The sequence below is a fragment of the Lepisosteus oculatus genome, chromosome 4 (genome assembly GCF_040954835.1).
Source record: "Lepisosteus oculatus isolate fLepOcu1 chromosome 4, fLepOcu1.hap2, whole genome shotgun sequence".
Classification (NCBI taxonomy): domain Eukaryota; kingdom Metazoa; phylum Chordata; class Actinopteri; order Semionotiformes; family Lepisosteidae; genus Lepisosteus; species Lepisosteus oculatus.
The window spans coordinates 1,221,353-1,242,678 of record NC_090699.1 but is presented as its reverse complement, the minus strand read 5'-3'; the positions used below and the strand labels follow the sequence as shown (position 1 = coordinate 1,242,678).

At 54.2% G+C, this 21,326-nt stretch overlaps 1 protein-coding gene and 1 long non-coding RNA gene across 2 annotated transcripts; one reads left to right on the top strand and one right to left on the bottom strand.

Moving 5' to 3' along the window:
• Positions 1-177: 177 nt before the first annotated feature.
• Positions 178-6,166, bottom strand: elob (elongin B). The gene is made up of 4 exons (XM_069188303.1): positions 6,058-6,166; positions 2,427-2,561; positions 2,238-2,346; positions 178-1,098 (listed from the first exon to the last, which is right to left on the bottom strand). Exons 1-4 carry the CDS (start codon positions 6,058-6,060, stop codon positions 986-988), a joined length of 360 nt encoding a protein of 119 aa, XP_069044404.1. The 5' UTR covers positions 6,061-6,166; the 3' UTR covers positions 178-985.
• Positions 6,167-14,074: 7,908 nt separating this feature from the next.
• LOC138238154 (uncharacterized) lies at positions 14,075-15,749 on the top strand. Its single transcript, XR_011189292.1, has 3 exons — positions 14,075-14,652; positions 14,740-14,809; positions 15,533-15,749. It is a non-coding gene; the product is annotated as an uncharacterized lncRNA (long non-coding RNA).
• Positions 15,750-21,326: the final 5,577 nt, after the last annotated feature.

The window sequence follows — 21,326 nt, the reverse complement described above, 5'->3', positions numbered from 1 at the left end:
ACCCCTACTCAGCCCCGCCTGTGCACTGAGCTGTCCTGAGATGAGTCAGTAATTTCAGATACAGGCTCACAAGCTGCGTTACCCCTGTACCTCACAGGAGGTCTGGGTGTGCGAGTGACCCCAGAGCGCCCCCACTCGTACCTGTTCATTTCCAAAGAAGGAAAGAGACACGAGCAGTTGGAAAAAGCATTCTCTTCCTTTATTGGGCTCGGTTATAGGCTCCAGCAAGTCAGGTAAACAGCAGCGTTGTCACACAGTCTCTGTGTGCTTGTGCCCATGCAGTAATTAACGATCGCCCACACTAACGAGAGAAACACACAACCCCCCCGCTACCGAAACACACACACACCCCCCACAACACACACTTCCTACAGTCCAGGTGAGCTGGACACGGGCCGACATCGACGCCACTGGCACGTTCCTGAAACACATGGAGTGCGGCTCAGCCAGCTCACGGCCACATCAGACTGTCACCACCGGTCCGGACAAAACACACCGACCAACTTCTTCTCTCAAAGCACTAAATTAAATTTAATTAGGAACAACAAAAACACACAACCCCAAAATCCATTCCACAGAAATGCCCACCGTCAAAACCTGGCCTCCGCCTCAGAACCCCTGTGCTTCTCCCCAGACTCTCTCTGTCCCGCGCTCGGAGTGCGGCCGGCTGGACTGGCCACAGGTCCGACAGTCGAGCCCCGAGCGGGGCCGCGGTCCGACAGTCGAGCCCCCTGCAGTCCGACAGTCGAGCCCCGAGCGGGGCCGCGGGTGGAGACCTGTCTACAGGAGTCTGGGACCCCAGGGGGCTCACGTTCGTCCTTGTGTTCATGGTTTTGGGGTGGAGGGGGTTATTGTGTGAGGTCAAGGTTCATAAGGGTGCCACCCCCCCTCCATATGCACTCTCCCTCCCTCCCTCCCTCCCTCCTTCCCTCCTTCCCTCCCTACTCCTCCTCTCTCTCCCTCCCTCCCTCGCTCTTCCTCCGCCTCACTGCACTGCCTGCTCGTTGGCAGTGCTGCCGGAGTCCTGCGGCTTCATGACATCGGGAAGCTCCGGGGGGCTGGAGAACGGGTCGATCCGCAACTGTTCGAAGACATCATCTGAGAGAGAGAGACAGGTTAATACAGTACATTAACACTGCACTGAGAGAGAGAGGGGTTCATACAGACACACTGACTGGACACTCCAGTACATTAACACTGCACTGAGAGAGAGGGGTTAATACACACACACTGACTGGACACTCCAGTACATTAACACTGCACTGAGAGAGAGAGAGGGGTTAATACACACACACTGACTGGACACTCCAGTACATTAACACTGCAGTGAGAGAGAGAGAGAGGGGTTCATACAGACACACTGACTGGACACTCCAGTACATTAACACTGCACTGAGAGACAGAGGGGTTAATACAGACACACTGACTGGACACTCCAGTACATGAACACTGCACTGAGAGAGAGGGGTTCATACAGACACACTGACTGGACACTCCAGTACATTAACACTGCACTGAGAGAGAGAGAGGGGTTAATACACACACACTGACTGGACACTCCAGTACATTAACACTGCACTGAGAGAGAGAGAGGGGTTAATACACACACACTGACTGGACACTCCAGTACATTAACACTGCAGTGAGAGAGAGAGAGGGGTTAATACACACACACTGACTGGACACTCCAGTACATTAACACTGCAGTGAGAGAGAGAGAGAGGGGTTCATACAGACACACTGACTGGACACTCCAGTACATTAACACTGCACTGAGAGAGAGAGAGGGGTTAATACACACACTGACTGGACACTCCAGTACATGAACACTGCACTGAGAGAGAGGGGTTAATACAGACACACTGACTGGACACTCCAGTACATGAACACTGCACTGAGAGAGAGAGGGGTTAATACACACACACTGACTGGACACTCCAGTACATTAACACTGCACTGAGAGAGAGGGGTTAATACACACACACTGACTGGACACTCCAGTACATTAACACTGCACTGAGAGAGAGGGGTTAATACACACACACTGACTGGACACTCCAGTACATTAACACTGCACTGAGAGAGAGAGGGGTTCATACAGACACACTGACTGGACACTCCAGTACATTAACACTGCACTGAGAGAGAGGGGTTAATACAGACACACTGACTGGACACTCCAGTACATTAACACTGCTCTGAGAGAGAGGAGGGTTCATACAGACACACTGACTCACCGCTGACTCTGAAGGCCAGGCCCACAGTAGCAGGAGCCTGGGGTCGAGCTGTCTGGTTGGTGAACCCACAGTCTCCCAGAGTCTTGTTGTCGTCCAACAGCTGGTCATCCTGCAGGGAGACGAGGGGTTAAAACAGACCAACAGCGCTCCACCTGCCCAGCTCCTGCCTCCTCTCCTCCCCCTGCACACCTTGAAGAGCCTCTGGTCCTCCGGCGCCCTCTTCAGGATCCCCTCCACGATGCGCTTGAGGTCGTACACTGTGGTCGACTCCTTGGCGTCGGTGAAGATGGTCGTCTTGTGACGCCGGATCATAAGAAAGACGTCCTGGAGAAAGAAGAGACATGAGAACAGCCTGTCCACAGAGAGGGAACCACACACACAGGAGACAGCCTGTCCACAGAGAGGGAACCACACACACAGGAGACAGCCTGTCCACAGAGAGGGAATCACACACACAGGAGACAGCCTGGCACTGCTGGAGCAGGACTGTCAGACCTGGGTACTGACAGTCAATCTGGACAAGACCAGAGTTATGGTTTTCCAGAAGAAAGCCAGACCTCAGGGAAACAGGTACAAATTCACACTGAACAACAACACATTGGAGCACACATCCAGCTACACATATCTCGGTCTCACCATCAGCTCTTCCGGGAGTTTCTACGCAATAAGAAGGAGACTTTTCAACATCAACCCACCAACAAGAATCTGGTTGCAAATATTTGAAAGTGTAATCCAACCCATTGGAGTATTAAAGTATTGGCTACACCTAAAACACAGTGACTAAAACTCCTACCACCACAAGACCCTGCTGAGCCAAGAGCTGAGCCCAAAACAGAGCCCCCTGAGCTTCTCTCAATAATAATAATAATAATAATAATAATAATAATAATAATACAGTGTGTGATCTCCTGTCCCAGCCTGAGGAACAGACAGTGAGCCTGTCTCTCAATAATAATAATACAGTGTGTGATCTCCTGTCCCAGCCTGAGGAACAGACAGTGAGCCTGTCTTTCAATAATAATAATACAATAATAATAATAATAATAATAATACTAATAATAATACTAATACTAATAATAATAATAATAATAATAATAATAATAATAAACTTTATTTTATATAGCGCCTTTAAAGGTGGCTTCTCAAAGCGCTTTACAGGATGACAATAACAATAAATAAGAAGTCTACAACAATAAATAAGAAAATTTCACAAGACAGGACACAATTATAATTACAACAATACAACAATAACAATAGAGGAGACCGTGGAAGATGGTATTAAGAAGAGCAGAGGGGTGAGGAATGGAACCAGTTCAGTAAAGACTCTTCTGAAGAAGAAGGTTTTGAGTCTGGATTTGAAGGAGTTTAGAGAAGGTGACTCTCTAATATCCTTGGGCAAAGAGTTCCAGAGCTTGGGGGCATAGCAGGAGAAGGCCCTGTCGCCCATACAATGTAGACGGGCTTGGGGGACAGTAAGGAGGGCAGAATTTGAAGAGTGGAGGTTGCGAGGTGGGGAGTAGGGCGATAAAAGCTCAGACAGGTATTGAGGTGCCAAGCCATGTAAAGCCTTGTAGGTGAGCATGAGGATTTTAAAGTCTACACGGAATTTGACCGGAAGCCAGTGCAAGGACTCCAGGATAGGAGTAATGTGAACACTTGCACTAGACCTGGTCAGGATTCTGGCTGCTGAATTTTGGACATACTGCAGCTTGTTCAGAGTAGATTTAGATACCCCAGGGAGCAGAGCATTGCAGTAGTCAATTCGAGAGAATACAAATATGTTGATCAGCTTTTCAGCCACAGTTAATAATACAGTGTGTGATCTCCTGTCCCAGCCTGAGGAACAGTGAGCCTGTCTCTCAATAATAATAATACAGTGTGTGATCTCCTGTCCCAGCCTGAGGAATAGTGAGCCTGTCGTGTGATCTCCTGTCCCAGCCTGAGGAGCAGACAGTGAGCCTGTCTCTCAATAATAATAATACAGTTTGTGATCTCCTGTCCCAGCCTGAGGAACAGACAGTGAGCCCATCTCTCAATAATAATAATAAAGTGTGTGATCTCCTGTCCCAGCCTGAGGAACAGACAGTGAGCCTGTCTCTCAATAATAATAATAAAGTGTGTGATCTCCTGTCCCAGCCTGAGGAACAGACAGTGAGCCTGTCTCTCAATAATAATAATAAAGTGTGTGATCTCCTGTCCCAGCCTGAGGAACAGACAGTGAGCCTGTCTCTCAATAATAATAATACAGTGTGTGATCTCCTGTCCCAGCCTGAGGAACAGACAGTGAGCCTGTCTCTCAATAATAATAATACAGTGTGTGATCTCCTGTCCCAGCCTGAGGAACAGACAGTGAGCCCGTCTCTCAATAATAATAATACAGTGTGTGATCTCCTGTCCCAGCCTGAGGAACAGACAGTGAGCCCGTCTCTCAATAATAATAATACAGTGTGTGATCTCCTGTCCCAGCCTGAGGAACAGACAGTGAGCCTGTCTCACAATAATAATAATACAGTGTGTGATCTCCTGTCCCAGCCTGAGGAACAGACAGTGAGCCTGTCTCTCAATAATAATAATAATAATAATAATAATACAGTGTGTGATCTCCTGTCCCAGCCTGAGGAACAGTGAGCCTGTCTCTCAATAATAATAATACAGTGTGTGATCTCCTGTCCCAGCCTGAGGAACAGTGAGTCTGTCTCTCAATAATGCTAAATATGTTTACATGTAAACATCTTATGATTGTATATTTATTGTAAATGTCTGTAGATTTTTGTTTTATGTTGATTGTATTTGCTTTGCTTTGGTAACACCAATTTTAGTTGCACCAATTTTAAAGCACCTTGAATAGATCTGAAATTGAGGGGAGACAGAGGAGACAGGGAGAGAGAGTATAAACACACACACCCACACTGTCTATTCGAGGAGAGACAGAGGGGACTGGCTGACCAGGTGTCCAGTCACCTGTCTGACGATGACTGGTCATTCCTCTGAGTGACCCACAGACTGGCTGACCAGGTGTCCAGTCACCTGTCTGACGATGACTGGTCATTCCTCTGAGTGACCCACAGACTGGCTGACCAGGTGTCCAGTCACCTGTCTGACGATGACTGGTCATTCCTCTGAGTGACCCACAGACTGGCTGACCAGGTGTCCAGTCACCTGTCTGACGATGACTGGTCATTCCTCTGAGTGACCCACAGACTGGCTGACCAGGTGTCCAGTCACCTGTCTGACGATGACTGGTCATTCCTCTGAGTGACCCACAGACTGGCTGACCAGGTGTCCAGTCACCTGTCTGACGATGACTGGTCATTCCTCTGAGTGACCCACAGACTGGCTGACCAGGTGTCCAGTCACCTGTCTGACGATGACTGGTCATTCCTCTGAGTGACCCACAGACTGGCTGACCTGGTGACCAAGACAGCAGCCCCACTACCTCAGGGCCCCCAGCCCCGGCCTCGCCAGCAGGTCTCCGGACAGAGCCGTCCGCTCCCGCAGGACAGCGGCCCGGGGTCGGCCCGGGGTCAGCCCGGTGACCCCGCTCGCTCGGCCCCCCGTGACAGCGAGACCGGCGCCGGGCCTGCTCTCCGGGGGCCCAGCCGGCTGCTCGCCGGGGTGCCGGGTCCCGAGTCCCGGTCCGGACGGAAGGACTCGCCCCGCTCCCCGCCCCGGCGTGCGGCTCGGAGCCGTTTCACACTCCGGCCACGGCGGACACGGCCCCACGGCCCCACGGCACCCCCCACCGACCCGCGGGCCCGCAGCCCCCGCCAGCTGCGCCACAAACACTCAAACCGGACATTTTGTTGTCCCGCTCACTCACCATGACTCCCAGTCGCTCAGAGAAAATCCTCCTCGGTCCTCCGAGTTCCCACAATGCCCCCGCGCAGCTCAAACAAACCTCTCCGCGCCGGTCCTCCACCTCCCCACAATGCACCTCAGAGCGAGAAGCGCTCTAGAGCGGTACTGTGTGTGTGTGTCTGTGTGTGTGTATACGCGCGCCTGCGCAGTGGGAAATTAACTTTATTAAAATATTTTTTTTAAACACCAGCATTTGTCCAAACTAATCTCCCATTTATGTTCCTGAACACAGCATCCCAGGAGGAGACGCAAGAAGGTGTAACAGTAACACATGAGTCGCACAAGTTCCTAATATGATTATTATTGCATTTTTAATCTTTTATATCTATTCGAGATGAACTCCTTCTGAGCTGAAACATCGAGACGGGTCTGTCTCACCAAGAAATAATAATAACAATAATAACAATAATAATAATAATAATAATTCCTTACAGTTCTATAGTGTTTTTCTGGACACCCCACTCAAAGGTCTTTACAGTAATGGGGATCCCCTCCACCCCCACCAGTGTGTACCCCACCTGGATGAGGCTCCAGTCCTCTCACACACACCAGCTCTCAGTGGGGAGGAGGGATTGTTAATGAGCACAGAGAGTCAGGACCCGGGCTTCACGTCTCATCAGAAGGACGGCGCCTGTTTACAGTCCAGTGTCCCCGTCAGTGTCCAGCCCTACTCTTTTATAGCTCACCATCACTGGACTGGGGCATCAGAGCGCAGGGTGAGAGCGCCCCCTGCTGGCCCCACTCACACCTCTCCCAGGAGTCTCCCCTCCAGGTACTGGCCAGGCTCCCCCTGCTGGGCTCCAGTGGGCTGTGAGCTGGGTGAGATCACCCCCTGCTGGGCTCCAGTGGGCTGTGAGCTGAGGGACAGCGCCCCCTGCTGGGCTCCAGTGGGCTGTGAGCTGGGTGAGAGCGCCCCCTGCTGGGCTCCAGTGGGCTGTGAGCTGGGTGAGAACGCCCCCTGCTGGGCTCCAGTGGGCTGTGAGCTGGGGGAAAGCGCCCCCTGCTGGGCTCCAGTGGGCTGTGAGCTGGGGGACAGCGCCCCCTGCTGGGCTCCAGTGGGCTGTGAGCTGGGTGAGAGCGCCCCCTGCTGGCCCCACTCACCCCTCTCCCAGCAGCAGCATCAGCTCTCCCAGGAGTCTCCCCTCCAGGGGGCTTGGTACTGGGGGCTCCCAAGGGGTACCCTGAGGTACTCGGGGCTCCCCAGGTCTGCAGTCCTGGCCAGATTTCCCCTGGTCTTTACCCATCATGGCCTCCTAATAACCCCCCTCTCTGACCTGTCCTCAACGCTCTGCTCTCCTCCACTGAGAGCTGCTGTGTGGGAGAGGACTGGAGCCTCATCCAGGTGGGGTACACACTGCTGGGGGTGGGGGGGATCCCCATGACCTGTACAGCGTTCTGAGTGGAGTGTCCAAAAAAGAGGTATATAAGTGTAAGGATTATTATTGTTATAGTGTTGTACAGTGGGTGTTGTACAGTGTGTGTGAACGGAGGTGTGAGTGTTGTACAGTGTGTGTGAATGGAGGTGTGAGTGTTGTACAGTGTGTGTGTATGGAGGTGTGGGTGTTGTACAGTGTGTGTGAATGGAGGTGTGGGTGTTGTACAGTGTGTGTGAATGGAGGTGTGAGTGTTGTACAGTGTGTGAGAATGGGGGTGTGGGTGTTGTACAGTGTGTGTGAATGGAGGTGTGAGTGTTGTACAGTGTGTGTGTATGGGGGTGTGGGTGTTGTACAGTGTGTGTATGGAGGTGTGGGTGTTGTACAGTGTGTGTGAATGGAGGTGTGAGTGTTGTACAGTGTGTGAGAATGGGGGTGTGGGTGTTGTACAGTGTGTGTGTATGGGGGTGTGGGTGTTGTACAGTGTGTGTATGGAGGTGTGGGTGTTGTACAGTGTGTGTGAATGGAGGTGTGAGTGTTGTACAGTGTGTGTGTATGGAGGTGTGGGTGTTGTACAGTGTGTGTGTGTATGGAGGTGTGGGTGTTGTACAGTGTGTGAATGGGGGTGTGGGTGTTGTACAGTGTGTGTGAATGGAGGTGTGGGTGTTGTACAGTGTGTGTGAATGGAGGTGTGGGTGTTGTACAGTGTGTGTGAATGGAGGTGTGAGTGTTGTACAGTGTGTGTGAATGGAGGTGTGGGTGTTGTACAGTGTGTGTGAATGGAGGTGTGGGTGTTGTACAGTGTGTGTGTATGGAGGTGTGAGTGTTGTACAGTGTGTGTGAACGGAGGTGTGAGTGTTGTACAGTGTGTGTGAATGGAGGTGTGAGTGTTGTACAGTGTGTGTGTATGGAGGTGTGAGTGTTGTACAGTGTGTGTGAATGGAGGTGTGAGTGTTGTACAGTGTGTGTGTATGGAGGTGTGGGTGTTGTACAGTGTGTGTGTATGGAGGTGTGAGTGTTGTACAGTGTGTGTGTATGGAGGTGTGGGTGTTGTACAGTGTGTGTGAATGGAGGTGTGGGTGTTGTACAGTGTGTGTGAATGGAGGTGTGAGTGTTGTACAGTGTGTGTGAATGGAGGTGTGGGTGTTGTACAGTGTGTGTGTATGGGGGTGTGGGTGTTGTACAGTGTGTGTATGGAGGTGTGGGTGTTGTACAGTGTGTGTGAATGGAGGTGTGGGTGTTGTACAGTGTGTGTGTGGAGGTGTGAGTGTTGTACAGTGTGTGTGAATGGAGGTGTGAGTGTTGTACAGTGTGTGTGAATGGAGGTGTGAGTGTTGTACAGTGTGTGTGTATGGAGGTGTGGGTGTTGTACAGTGTGTGTGAATGGAGGTGTGAGTGTTGTACAGTGTGTGTGAATGGAGGTGTGAGTGTTGTACAGTGTGTGTGTATGGGGGTGTGGGTGTTGTACAGTGTGTGTGTATGGAGGTGTGGGTGTTGTACAGTGTGTGTGAATGGAGGTGTGGGTGTTGTACAGTGTGTGTGAATGGAGGTGTGAGTGTTGTACAGTGTGTGTGTATGGGGGTGTGAGTGTTGTACAGTGTGTGTGTATGGAGGTGTGGGTGTTGTACAGTGTGTGTGTATGGGGGTGTGGGTGTTGTACAGTGTGTGTATGGAGGTGTGGGTGTTGTACAGTGTGTGTGAATGGAGGTGTGAGTGTTGTACAGTGTCTGTGAATGGAGGTGTGGGTGTTGTACAGTGTGTGTGTATGGAGGTGTGAGTGTTGTACAGTGTGTGTGTATGGAGGTGTGGGTGTTGTACAGTGTGTGTGAATGGAGGTGTGGGTGTTGTACAGTGTGTGTGTATGGAGGTGTGGGTGTTGTACAGTGTGTGTGTGTATGGAGGTGTGGGTGTTGTACAGTGTGTGTGAATGGAGGTGTGAGTGTTGTACAGTGTGTGTGTATGGAGGTGTGGGTGTTGTACAGTGTGTGTGAATGGAGGTGTGAGTGTTGTACAGTGTGTGAATGGAGGTGTGAGTGTTGTACAGTGTGTGAGAATGGAGGTGTGGGTGTTGTACAGTGTGTGTGAATGGAGGTGTGGGTGTTGTACAGTGTGTGAATGGGGGTGTGGGTGTTGTACAGTGTGTGTGTATGGAGGTGTGGGTGTTGTACAGTGTGTGAGAATGGAGGTGTGGGTGTTGTACAGTGTGTGTGTATGGAGGTGTGAGTGTTGTACAGTGTGTGTGTATGGAGGTGTGGGTGTTGTACAGTGTGTGTGTGAATGGAGGTGTGGGTGTTGTACAGTGTGTGTGAACGGAGGTGTGAGTGTTGTACAGTGTGTGTGTATGGAGGTGTGAGTGTTGTACAGTGTGTGTGTATGGAGGTGTGAGTGTTGTACAGTGTGTGTGAATGGAGGTGTGAGTGTTGTACAGTGTGTGTGTATGGAGGTGTGAGTGTTGTACAGTGTGTGTGTATGGAGGTGTGGGTGTTGTACAGTGTGTGTATGGAGGTGTGGGTGTTGTACAGTGTGTGTGTATGGAGGTGTGGGTGTTGTACAGTGTGTGTGTATGGAGGTGTGGGTGTTGTACAGTGTGTGTGTGGAGGTGTGGGTGTTGTACAGTGTGTGTGTGTATGGAGGTGTGGGTGTTGTACAGTGTGTGTGTATGGAGGTGTGAGTGTTGTACAGTGTGTGTGAATGGAGGTGTGAGTGTTGTACAGTGTGTGTGTATGGAGGTGTGGGTGTTGTACAGTGTGTGTGTGGAGGTGTGGGTGTTGTACAGTGTGTGTGTATGGAGGTGTGAGTGTTGTACAGTGTGTGTGTATGGAGGTGTGGGTGTTGTACAGTGTGTGTGTATGGGGGTGTGGGTGTTGTACAGTGTGTGTGTGGAGGTGTGGGTGTTGTACAGTGTGTGTGTGTATGGAGGTGTGGGTGTTGTACAGTGTGTGTGTATGGAGGTGTGAGTGTTGTACAGTGTGTGTGAATGGAGGTGTGGGTGTTGTACAGTGTGTGTATGGGGGTGTGGGTGTTGTACAGTGTGTGTGTATGGAGGTGTGGGTGTTGTACAGTGTGTGTGTATGGAGGTGTGAGTGTTGTACAGTGTGTGTGAATGGAGGTGTGAGTGTTGTACAGTGTGTGTATGGAGGTGTGGGTGTTGTACAGTGTGTGTGTATGGAGGTGTGAGTGTTGTACAGTGTGTGTGAATGGAGGTGTGGGTGTTGTACAGTGTGTGTGTGTATGGAGGTGTGGGTGTTGTACAGTGTGTGTGTATGGAGGTGTGAGTGTTGTACAGTGTGTGTGTATGGAGGTGTGGGTGTTGTACAGTGTGTGTGAATGGAGGTGTGGGTGTTGTACAGTGTGTGTGAATGGAGGTGTGGGTGTTGTACAGTGTGTGTGAATGGAGGTGTGGGTGTTGTACAGTGTGTGTGAATGGAGGTGTGGGTGTTGTACAGTGTGTGTGTATGGAGGTGTGAGTGTTGTACAGTGTGTGTGAACGGAGGTGTGAGTGTTGTACAGTGTGTGTGTATGGAGGTGTGAGTGTTGTACAGTGTGTGTGTATGGAGGTGTGAGTGTTGTACAGTGTGTGTGTATGGAGGTGTGGGTGTTGTACAGTGTGTGTGAATGGAGGTGTGGGTGTTGTACAGTGTGTGTGTATGGAGGTGTGAGTGTTGTACAGTGTGTGTGAATGGAGGTGTGGGTGTTGTACAGTGTGTGTGAATGGAGGTGTGAGTGTTGTACAGTGTGTGAATGGAGGTGTGGGTGTTGTACAGTGTGTGTGAATGGAGGTGTGGGTGTTGTACAGTGTGTGTGAATGGAGGTGTGGGTGTTGTACAGTGTGTGTATGGGGGTGTGAGTGTTGTACAGTGTGTGAGAATGGGGGTGTGGGTGTTGTACAGTGTGTGTATGGAGGTGTGGGTGTTGTACAGTGTGTGTGTATGGGGGTGTGGGTGTTGTACAGTGTGTGTGTGAATGGAGGTGTGAGTGTTGTACAGTGTGTGTATGGAGGTGTGAGTGTTGTACAGTGTGTGTGTATGGAGGTGTGGGTGTTGTACAGTGTGTGTGAATGGAGGTGTGAGTGTTGTACAGTGTGTGTGTATGGAGGTGTGGGTGTTGTACAGTGTGTGTGAATGGAGGTGTGGGTGTTGTACAGTGTGTGTGTATGGGGGTGTGGGTGTTGTACAGTGTGTGTGTGAATGGAGGTGTGAGTGTTGTACAGTGTGTGTATGGAGGTGTGAGTGTTGTACAGTGTGTGTGTATGGGGGTGTGGGTGTTGTACAGTGTGTGTGTGAATGGAGGTGTGGGTGTTGTACAGTGTGTGTGAATGGAGGTGTGAGTGTTGTACAGTGTGTGTGAATGGAGGTGTGAGTGTTGTACAGTGTGTGTGTATGGAGGTGTGGGTGTTGTACAGTGTGTGTGAATGGAGGTGTGGGTGTTGTACAGTGTGTGTGAATGGAGGTGTGGGTGTTGTACAGTGTGTGTGTATGGAGGTGTGGGTGTTGTACAGTGTGTGTGTATGGAGGTGTGGGTGTTGTACAGTGTGTGTGTATGGAGGTGTGAGTGTTGTACAGTGTGTGTGTATGGGGGTGTGAGTGTTGTACAGTGTGTGTGTATGGAGGTGTGAGTGTTGTACAGTGTGTGTGTATGGAGGTGTGGGTGTTGTACAGTGTGTGTGAATGGAGGTGTGAGTGTTGTACAGTGTGTGTGAATGGAGGTGTGGGTGTTGTACAGTGTGTGTGTATGGAGGTGTGGGTGTTGTACAGTGTGTGTGAATGGAGGTGTGGGTGTTGTACAGTGTGTGTATGGGGGTGTGGGTGTTGTACAGTGTGTGTGTATGGAGGTGTGGGTGTTGTACAGTGTGTGTGTATGGGGGTGTGGGTGTTGTACAGTGTGTGTGTATGGAGGTGTGGGTGTTGTACAGTGTGTGTGAATGGAGGTGTGGGTGTTGTACAGTGTGTGTGAATGGAGGTGTGGGTGTTGTACAGTGTGTGTGTATGGAGGTGTGGGTGTTGTACAGTGTGTGTGAATGGAGGTGTGAGTGTTGTACAGTGTGTGTGTATGGGGGTGTGGGTGTTGTACAGTGTGTGTATGGAGGTGTGAGTGTTGTACAGTGTGTGTATGGAGGTGTGGGTGTTGTACAGTGTGTGTGAATGGAGGTGTGAGTGTTGTACAGTGTCTGTGAATGGAGGTGTGGGTGTTGTACAGTGTGTGTGAACGGAGGTGTGAGTGTTGTACAGTGTGTGTGTATGGAGGTGTGGGTGTTGTACAGTGTGTGTGAATGGAGGTGTGGGTGTTGTACAGTGTGTGTGAATGGAGGTGTGAGTGTTGTACAGTGTGTGTGTATGGAGGTGTGGGTGTTGTACAGTGTGTGTGAATGGAGGTGTGGGTGTTGTACAGTGTGTGTGTATGGAGGTGTGAGTGTTGTGCAGTGTGTGTACTGAACTGCGGTCTCCAGCTCGGAGCTCAGTCTCAGCGCAGACCCCTGCAGTGCCCAGTTTCCTGTGGCGCTGACGAGCTCAAACTGCAGGACATTTCACTCCTTCTGATCAGCAAACTGATACACAGGTCACACAGAACCACTGCTTCGTCTCGTGTTGGCATCTGACTGCATGTCCCTGACAATTTAACGTTGGTTTTTAATTCCAGAACTGCACTTACACGAAACTATAGCAGATGGGGGTACACAACTAACAACAAGTAATAGGTTTATTCCATGCTGAAAACAAGAAGAAAGAGAACACAAAGTTTCGGCCGTGGAGCCTTCTTCAGGTGTGAGAGAGACAGGGCAGACAGCAGGAGGACAAGAGCTGGGAGAGAGGAGGAGCAGGAGGAGGGAGCAGGGGACAGACAGAGTGGCCCATCAGGAGGTGTGGAGTCAGGAGAGGAGAGGAGAGCTGTGTGAGAGGAGGAGCAGGAGGAGGGAGCAGGGGACAGACAGAGTGGCCCATCAGGAGGTGTGGAGTCAGGAGAGCTGTGTGAGAGGAGGAGCAGGAGGAGGGAGCAGGGGACAGACAGAGAGGCCCATCAGAAGGTGTGGAGTCAGGAGAGCTGTGTGAGAGGAGGAGCAGGAGGAGGGTGCAGGGGACAGACAGAGTGGCCCATCAGGAGGTGTGGAGTCAGGAGAGCTGTGTGAGAGGAGGAGCAGGAGGAGGGCGCAGGGGACAGACAGAGTGTCCAATCAGGAGGTGTGGAGTCAGGAGAGGTGAGGAGAGCTGTGTGAGAGGAGGAGCAGGAGGAGGGAGCAGGGGACAGACAGAGAGGCCCATCAGGAGGTGTGGAGTCAGGAGAGGAGAGGAGAGCTGTGTGAGAGGAGGAGCAGGAGGAGGGAGCAGGGGACAGACAGAGAGGCCCATCAGGAGGTGTGGAGTCAGGAGAGCTGTGTGAGAGGAGGAGCAGGAGGAGGGAGCAGGGGACAGACAGAGTGGCCCATCAGGAGGTGTGGAGTCAGGAGAGCTGTGTGAGAGGAGGAGCAGGAGGAGGGAGCAGGGGACAGACAGAGAGGCCCATCAGAAGGTGTGGAGTCAGGAGAGCTGTGTGAGAGGAGCAGGAGGAGGGAGCAGGGGACAGACAGAGAGGCCCATCAGGAGGTGTGGAGTCAGGAGAGCTGTGTGAGAGGAGGAGCAGGAGGAGGGCGCAGGGGACAGACAGAGTGTCCAATCAGGAGGTGTGGAGTCAGGAGAGGAGAGGAGAGCTGTGTGAGAGGAGGAGCAGGAGGAGGGAGCAGGGGACAGACAGAGTGGCCCATCAGGAGGTGTGGAGTCAGGAGAGCTGTGTGAGAGGAGGAGCAGGAGGAGGGAGCAGGGGACAGACAAAGTGGCCCATCAGGAGGTGTGGAGTCAGGAGAGCTGAGGAGAGCTGTGTGAGAGGAGGAGCAGGAGGAGGGAGCAGGGGACAGACAGAGTGGCCCATCAGGAGGTGTGGAGTCAGGAGAGGTGAGGAGAGCTGTGTGAGAGGAGGAGCAGGAGGAGGGAGCAGGGGACAGACAGAGAGGCCCATCAGGAGGTGTGGAGTCAGGAGAGCTGAGGAGAGCTGTGTGAGAGGAGGAGCAGGAGGAGGGAGCAGGGGACAGACAGAGTGGCCCATCAGGAGGTGTGGAGTCAGGAGAGGTGAGGAGAGCTGTGTGAGAGGAGGAGCAGGAGGAGGGAGCAGGGGACAGACAGAGTGGCCCATCAGGAGGTGTGGAGTCAGGAGAGGTGAGGAGAGCTGTGTGAGAGGAGGAGCAGGAGGAGGGAGCAGGGGACAGACAGAGAGGCCCATCAGGAGGTGTGGAGTCAGGAGAGCTGAGGAGAGCTGTGTGAGAGGAGGAGCAGGAGGAGGGAGCAGGGGACAGACAGAGTGGCCCATCAGGAGGTGTGGAGTCAGGAGAGCTGTGTGAGAGGAGGAGCAGGAGGAGGGAGCAGGGGACAGACAGAGAGGCCCATCAGGAGGTGTGGAGTCAGGAGGGCTGAGGAGAGCTGTGTGAGAGGAGGAGCAGGAGGAGGGAGCAGGGGACAGACAGAGAGGCCCATCAGGAGGTGTGGAGTCAGGAGAGGAGAGGAGAGCTGTGTGAGAGGAGGAGCAGGAGGAGGGAGCAGGGGACAGACAGAGAGGCCCATCAGGAGGTGTGGAATCAGGAGAGCTGTGTGAGAGGAGGAGCAGGAGGAGGGAGCAGGGGACAGACAGAGAGGCCCATCAGGAGGTGTGGAGTCAGGAGAGCTGTGTGAGAGGAGGAGCAGGAGAAGGGAGCAGGGGACAGACAGAGAGGCCCATCAGGAGGTGTGGAGTCAGGAGAGGAGAGGAGAGCTGTGTGAGAGGAGGAGCAGGAGGAGGGAGCAGGGGACAGACAGAGAGGCCCATCAGGAGGTGTGGAATCAGGAGAGCTGTGTGAGAGGAGGAGCAGGAGGAGGGAGCAGGGGACAGACAGAGAGGCCCATCAGGAGGTGTGGAGTCAGGAGAGCTGTGTGAGAGGAGGAGCAGGAGAAGGGAGCAGGGGACAGACAGAGAGGCCCATCAGGAGGTGTGGAGTCAGGAGAGCTGTGTGAGAGGAGGAGCAGGAGGAGGGAGCAGGGGACAGACAGAGAGGCCCATCAGGAGGTGTGGAGTCAGGAGAGCTGAGGAGAGCTGTGTGAGAGGAGGAGCAGGAGGAGGGAGCAGGGGACAGACAGAGAGGCCAATCAGGAGGTGTGGAGTCAGGAGAGCTGTGTGAGAGGAGGAGCAGGAGGAGGGAGCAGGGGACAGACAGAGTGGCCCATCAGGAGGTGTGGAGTCAGGAGAGCTGAGGAGAGCTGTGTGAGAGGAGGAGCAGGAGGAGGGGGCAGGGGACAGACAGAGAGGCCCATCAGGAGGTGTGGAGTCAGGAGAGCTGTGTGAGAGGAGGAGCAGGAGGAGGGCGCAGGGGACAGACAGAGTGGCCCATCAGGAGGTGTGGAGTCAGGAGAGGTGAGGAGAGCTGTGTGAGAGGAGGAGCAGGAGGAGGGCGCAGGGGACAGACAGAGTGGCCCATCAGGAGGTGTGGAGTCAGGAGAGCTGTGTGAGAGGAGGAGCAGGAGGAGGGAGCAGGGGACAGACAGAGAGGCCCATCAGGAGGTGTGGAGTCAGGAGAGCTGTGTGAGAGGAGGAGCAGGAGGAGGGAGCAGGGGACAGACAGAGAGGCCCATCAGGAGGTGTGGAGTCAGGAGAGCTGAGGAGAGCTGTGTGAGAGGAGGAGCAGGAGGAGGGCGCAGGGGACAGACAGAGTGGCCCATCAGGAGGTGTGGAGTCAGGAGAGCTGTGTGAGAGGAGGAGCAGGAGGAGGGAGCAGGGGACAGACAGAGAGGCCCATCAGGAGGTGTGGAGTCAGGAGAGGAGAGGAGAGCTGTGTGAGAGGAGGAGCAGGAGGAGGGAGCAGGGGACAGACAGAGAGGCCCATCAGGAGGTGTGGAGTCAGGAGAGCTGTGTGAGAGGAGGAGCAGGAGGAGGGAGCAGGGGACAGACAGAGTGGCCCTCAGGGAGGTGTGGAGTCAGGAGAGGTGAGGAGAGCTGTGTGTGAGGAGGAGCAGGAGGAGGGAGCAGGGGACAGACAGAGTGGCCCATCAGGAGCTGCTCGGACCACAGAGCTGTCTCTGACGATCACGATGACTTAGCCCTCTGGCATCGCGGCTGCCCGACACAGCTCACAGCGAGCTGTGCCCCCGGCTGCTCGGCCACAGAGCTGTCTCTGACGATCACGATGACTTAGCCCTCTGGCATCGCGGCTGCCCCCCAGCAGGATGGGAAGGACAGCACGTCGCAGGTGAGGACTCGGGGCTCCGAGAGGTCACTCTCGTGGGCCAAGACCTCCGGAGGAAGACGGATAGTAAACTCCATCGTCAGTGGACGCCACGTGGATGAATAAACACGATCGCTGTCGGTATGAACACGCGTGGGGCGGCTGAGGGGCCCCTGGAGCAGGACACTGGGACTGGGGGCGATATTAGGGGGGAGATCCAGACTCCTGCTCGCTCCTCTCCGCAGGGCTGCAGGACAGAACTGGTCCAGTTGGGAATCACGACTCACGCAGACTCACGGGCCGGGCCGGACAGTGGTCAGAGTCCTGAACCCCGTCCGGCAGATGTGTGAGACACACAGACACACTGAGACACACAGGCACACTGAGACACACAGACACACTGAGACACACAGAGACACACAGAGACACACAGAGACACACAGAGACACACAGAGACAGAAACACACAGAAACACTGAGACAGACACTCAGACACAGACACACACTGACACACAGAAACACTGAGACAGACACACAGACACACTGAGACACAGACACACACCGAGACACACAGAAACACAGACACACACCGAGACACACAGAGACACACAGAAACACTCAGACACACACTGACACACTCAGACACTCAGACACACACTGACACACACTGACACACACTGACACTCAGACACTCAGACACTCAGACACTCAGACACACACAGACACACACTGACACACACAGACACTCAGACACTCAGACACTCAGACACTCAGACACACACTGACACACACTGACACACTCAGACACTCGGACACTCGGACACTCGGACACACTCGGACACACTCGGACACACAGGGAGCAGCTGTGCGGGCGGGGACTCGCTATTTCGCTGCTGCTGCGGTAGCAGAAGCGATGACACGGTGGCGGTGTGCGTGGGGAGGCAGTATTTGTCTTCCCCGGGGTACTTGCAGCTGGGATAAGGAGCCTGAGCACAGACACCAGACAGCGCGCCTGTGAATCTCTTCCTCCTGCAGAAGGCGCGGGGGCGGGGTCGACCCTCGCTCCGGGTCAAATCTCTCTTTATGGCAGCAAGGAGGCGGGTCCTGCAGCGCGCCCCTTCCTTATATGGCGGAACGGGGAGGAACCCTGGCGAGGAGGCGCGGCCTGTCCGGCATTGACGACGCGACTGCGTCATGAATATGCATAGAGGGCGGGGACTCGGGGCGGGTTGCGCGGTAACCGGGGGGAAAGTCGCGTGTTTTGGCGCCAGGAGCTGCGGTCGGTCCGGGTGACTGGTGGAGATACTGGGCCACCAGCGGGGTGACTGGTGGAGATACTGGCGGTGTTACCGCGAGTGCTGACTCGCTCCCAGCTCGGACTCTGTTGCACGCCGGAGTCCGGAGTTTCCTGCTCATGTTGACAGAGACGGCAGGTGAGAGATTACTGTGTGTGTGAGTGTGTTACTGTGTGTGTGTGTGTGAGTGTGTGAGTGAGTGTGTGTCGGAGTGTGTGAGTGAGAGATTTCAGAGAGGTTATATCGAGCTGTGTGTGTCAGTGTGTTACTGTGTGTGTGTGAGAGAGAGTGAGTGTGTGAGTGAGAGATTTCAGAGAGGTTATATCGAGCTGTGTGTGTCAGTGTGTGACTGTGTGTGTGTGTCAGTGTGTTACTGTGTTATTGTGTGTGTCGGAGTGTGTGAGTGACATTTCAGAGTGAGGTTATATCGAGCTGTGTGTGTGTCAGTGTGTTACTGTGTGTAGTAGTGTGTGTGTCGTACTGTGTGTGTCAGTAGGGAGAGTCTAAAGCTTTGAAGTCCAAAGAGTTATTAATGCAGAAATAATCCTGCTGGACTCTGAGTCCCCCTGTCCTGTGTCCTGTGTCTCCTGCTGGACTCTGAGTCCCCCTGTCCTGTGTCCTGTGTCTCCTGCTGTGCTCTGAGTCGTCCTGTTCTGTGTCCTGTGTCTCCTGCTGGGCTCCGAGACCCCCTGTCCTGTGTCTCCTGCTGCACTCTGAGTCCCCCTGTCCTGTGTCCTGTGTCTCCTGCTGGACTCTGAGTCCCCCTGTCCTGTGTCCTGTGTCTCCAGGATGGACTCTTGAGTCCCCCTGTCCTGTGTCTCCTGCTGCACTCTGAGTCGCCCTGTCCTGTGTCCTGTGTCTCCTGCTGTGCTCTGAGTCGTCCTGTTCTGTGTCCTGTGTCTCCTGCTGGGCTCCGAGGCCCCCTGTCCTGTGTCTCCTGCTGCACTCTGAGTCCCCCTGTCCTGTGTCCTGTGTCTTCTGCTGGGCTCCGAGTCCCCCTGTCCTGTGTCTCCTGCTGCACTCTGAGTCGCCCTGTTCTGTGTCCTGTGTCTCCTGCTGTGCTCTGAGTCGTCCTGTTCTGTGTCCTGTGTCTCCTGCTGGGCTCCGAGTCCCCCTGTCCTGTGTCTCCTGCTGCACTCTGAGTCCCCCTGTCCTGTGTCCTGTGTCTCCTGCTGGGCTCCGAGTCCCCCTCTCCTGTGTCTCCTGCTGCACTCTGAGTCACCCTGTTCTGTGTCCTGTGTCTCCTGCTGTGCTCTGAGTCCCCCTGTCCTGTGTCCTGTGTCTCCTGCTGGGCTCAGAGTCCCCCTGTCCTGTGTCTCCTGCTGTGCTCTGAGTCACCCTGTTCTGTGTCCTGTGTCTCCTGCTGTGCTCTGAGTCGTCCTGTTCTGTGTCCTGTGTCTCCTGCTGGGCTCCGAGTCCCCCTGTCCTGTGTCTCCTGCTGCACTCTGAGTCCCCCTGTCCTGTGTCCTGTGTCTCCTGCTGGGCTCCGAGTCCCCCTCTCCTGTGTCTCCTGCTGCACTCTGAGTCACCCTGTTCTGTGTCCTGTGTCTCCTGCTGTGCTCTGAGTCCCCCTGTCCTGTGTCCTGTGTCTCCTGCTGGGCTCAGAGTCCCCCTGTCCTGTGTCTCCTGCTGTGCTCTGAGTCACCCTGTTCTGTGTCCTGTGTCTCCTGCTGTGCTCTGAGTCCCCCTGTCCTGTGTCCTGTGTCTCCTGCTGGGCTCAGAGTCCCCCTGTCCTGTGTCTCCTGCTGCACTCTGAGTCGCCCTGTTCTGTGTCCTGTGTCTCCTGCTGTGCTCTGAGTCGTCCTGTTCTGTGTCCTGTGTCTCCTGCTGGGCTCCGAGTCCCCCTGTCCTGTGTCTCCTGCTGCACTCTGAGTCCCCCTGTCCTGTGTCCTGTGTCTCCTGCTGGACTCTGAGTCCCCCTGTCCTGTGTCCTGTGTCTCCTGCTGGACTCTGAGTCCCCCTGTCCTGTGTCCTGTGTCTCCAGGATGGACTCTTGAGTCCCCCTGTCCTGTGTCTCCTGCTGCACTCTGAGTCGCCCTGTTCTGTGTCCTGTGTCTCCTGCTGTGCTCTGAGTCGTCCTGTTCTGTGTCCTGTGTCTCCTGCTGGGCTCCGAGTCCCCCTGTCCTGTGTCTCCTGCTGCACTCTGAGTCCCCCTGTCCTGTGTCCTGTGTCTCCTGCTGGGCTCCGAGTCCCCCTCTCCTGTGTCTCCTGCTGCACTCTGAGTCACCCTGTTCTGTGTCCTGTGTCTCCTGCTGTGCTCTGAGTCCCCCTGTCCTGTGTCCTGTGTCTCCTGCTGGGCTCAGAGTCCCCCTGTCCTGTGTCTCCTGCTGTGCTCTGAGTCACCCTGTTCTGTGTCCTGTGTCTCCTGCTGTGCTCTGAGTCCCCCTGTCCTGTGTCCTGTGTCTCCTGCTGGGCTCAGAGTCCCCCTGTCCTGTGTCTCCTGCTGTGCTCTGAGTCGCCCTGTTCTGTGTCCTGTGTCTCCTGCTGTGCTCCTAGTCCCCCTGTCCTGTGTCTCCTGATGGACTCTGTGCTGTACACTGTCAGCTGGAAATTAGCTCATTTACAGAGGAGACCTCTGGCTCAGTGTGCCTGGATGGGTAGAGAGACTGCAGACCCTGCGCTGTGAGCTGTGACTTGTCCTCTGTCTCCGCAGGAGGCCTGGAGGCCCAGATGTCTGCTGTTCACTGTGAAGTCTCTCCCATCAGCCCTGCCAGAGTCTCTCTCCCATCAGCCTCCCTCCTCTGTCATAGTGTTATTATAGACTCTGTAATGCCTCTTGGCTGTATATATCAGGAATTTTGCGAACCTATGGAACAATACAGCTCTCTAGACCCCTGTATACTGCTGTAGAGACCTGCTCTATAAACACCTGAAGAACCGGAGTCTGCAGTCAGTCTGTCCCTCGCCTGCGCAGTCCCTGCAGTCAGTCTGTCCTGCCCTCGCCTGCGCAGTCCCTGCAGTCAGTCTGTCCTGCCCTCGCCTGCGCAGTCCCTTCAGTCAGTCTGTCCCTCGCCTGCGCAGTCCCTGCAGTCAGTCTGTCCTGCCCTCACCTGCGCAGTCCTGCAGTCAGTCTGTCCTGCCCTCACCTGCGCAGTCCCTGCAGTCAGTCTGTCCTGCCCTCACCTGCGCAGTCCCTGCAGTCAGTCTGTCCTGCCCTCGCCTGCGCAGTCCCTTCAGTCAGTCTGTCCCTCGCCTGCGCAGTCCCTGCAGTCAGTCTGTCCTGCCCTCACCTGCGCAGTCCTGCAGTCAGTCTGTCCTGCCCTCACCTGCGCAGTCCCTGCAGTCAGTCTGTCCTGCCCTCACCTGCGCAGTCCCTGCAGTCAGTCTGTCCTGCCCTCACCTGCGCA

Bases quoted from the DNA above. Each gene is read 5' to 3' on its own strand.
- elob (XM_069188303.1), bottom strand. The intron at 2,347-2,426 runs GTGTGCAGGGGG...GTCTCCCTGCAG, and splicing joins AGGACCAGAGGCTCTTCAAG to GATGACCAGCTGTTGGACGA. The intron at 1,099-2,237 runs GTGAGTCAGTGT...TCTCTCTCTCAG, and splicing joins CCTGGCCTTCAGAGTCAGCG to ATGATGTCTTCGAACAGTTG.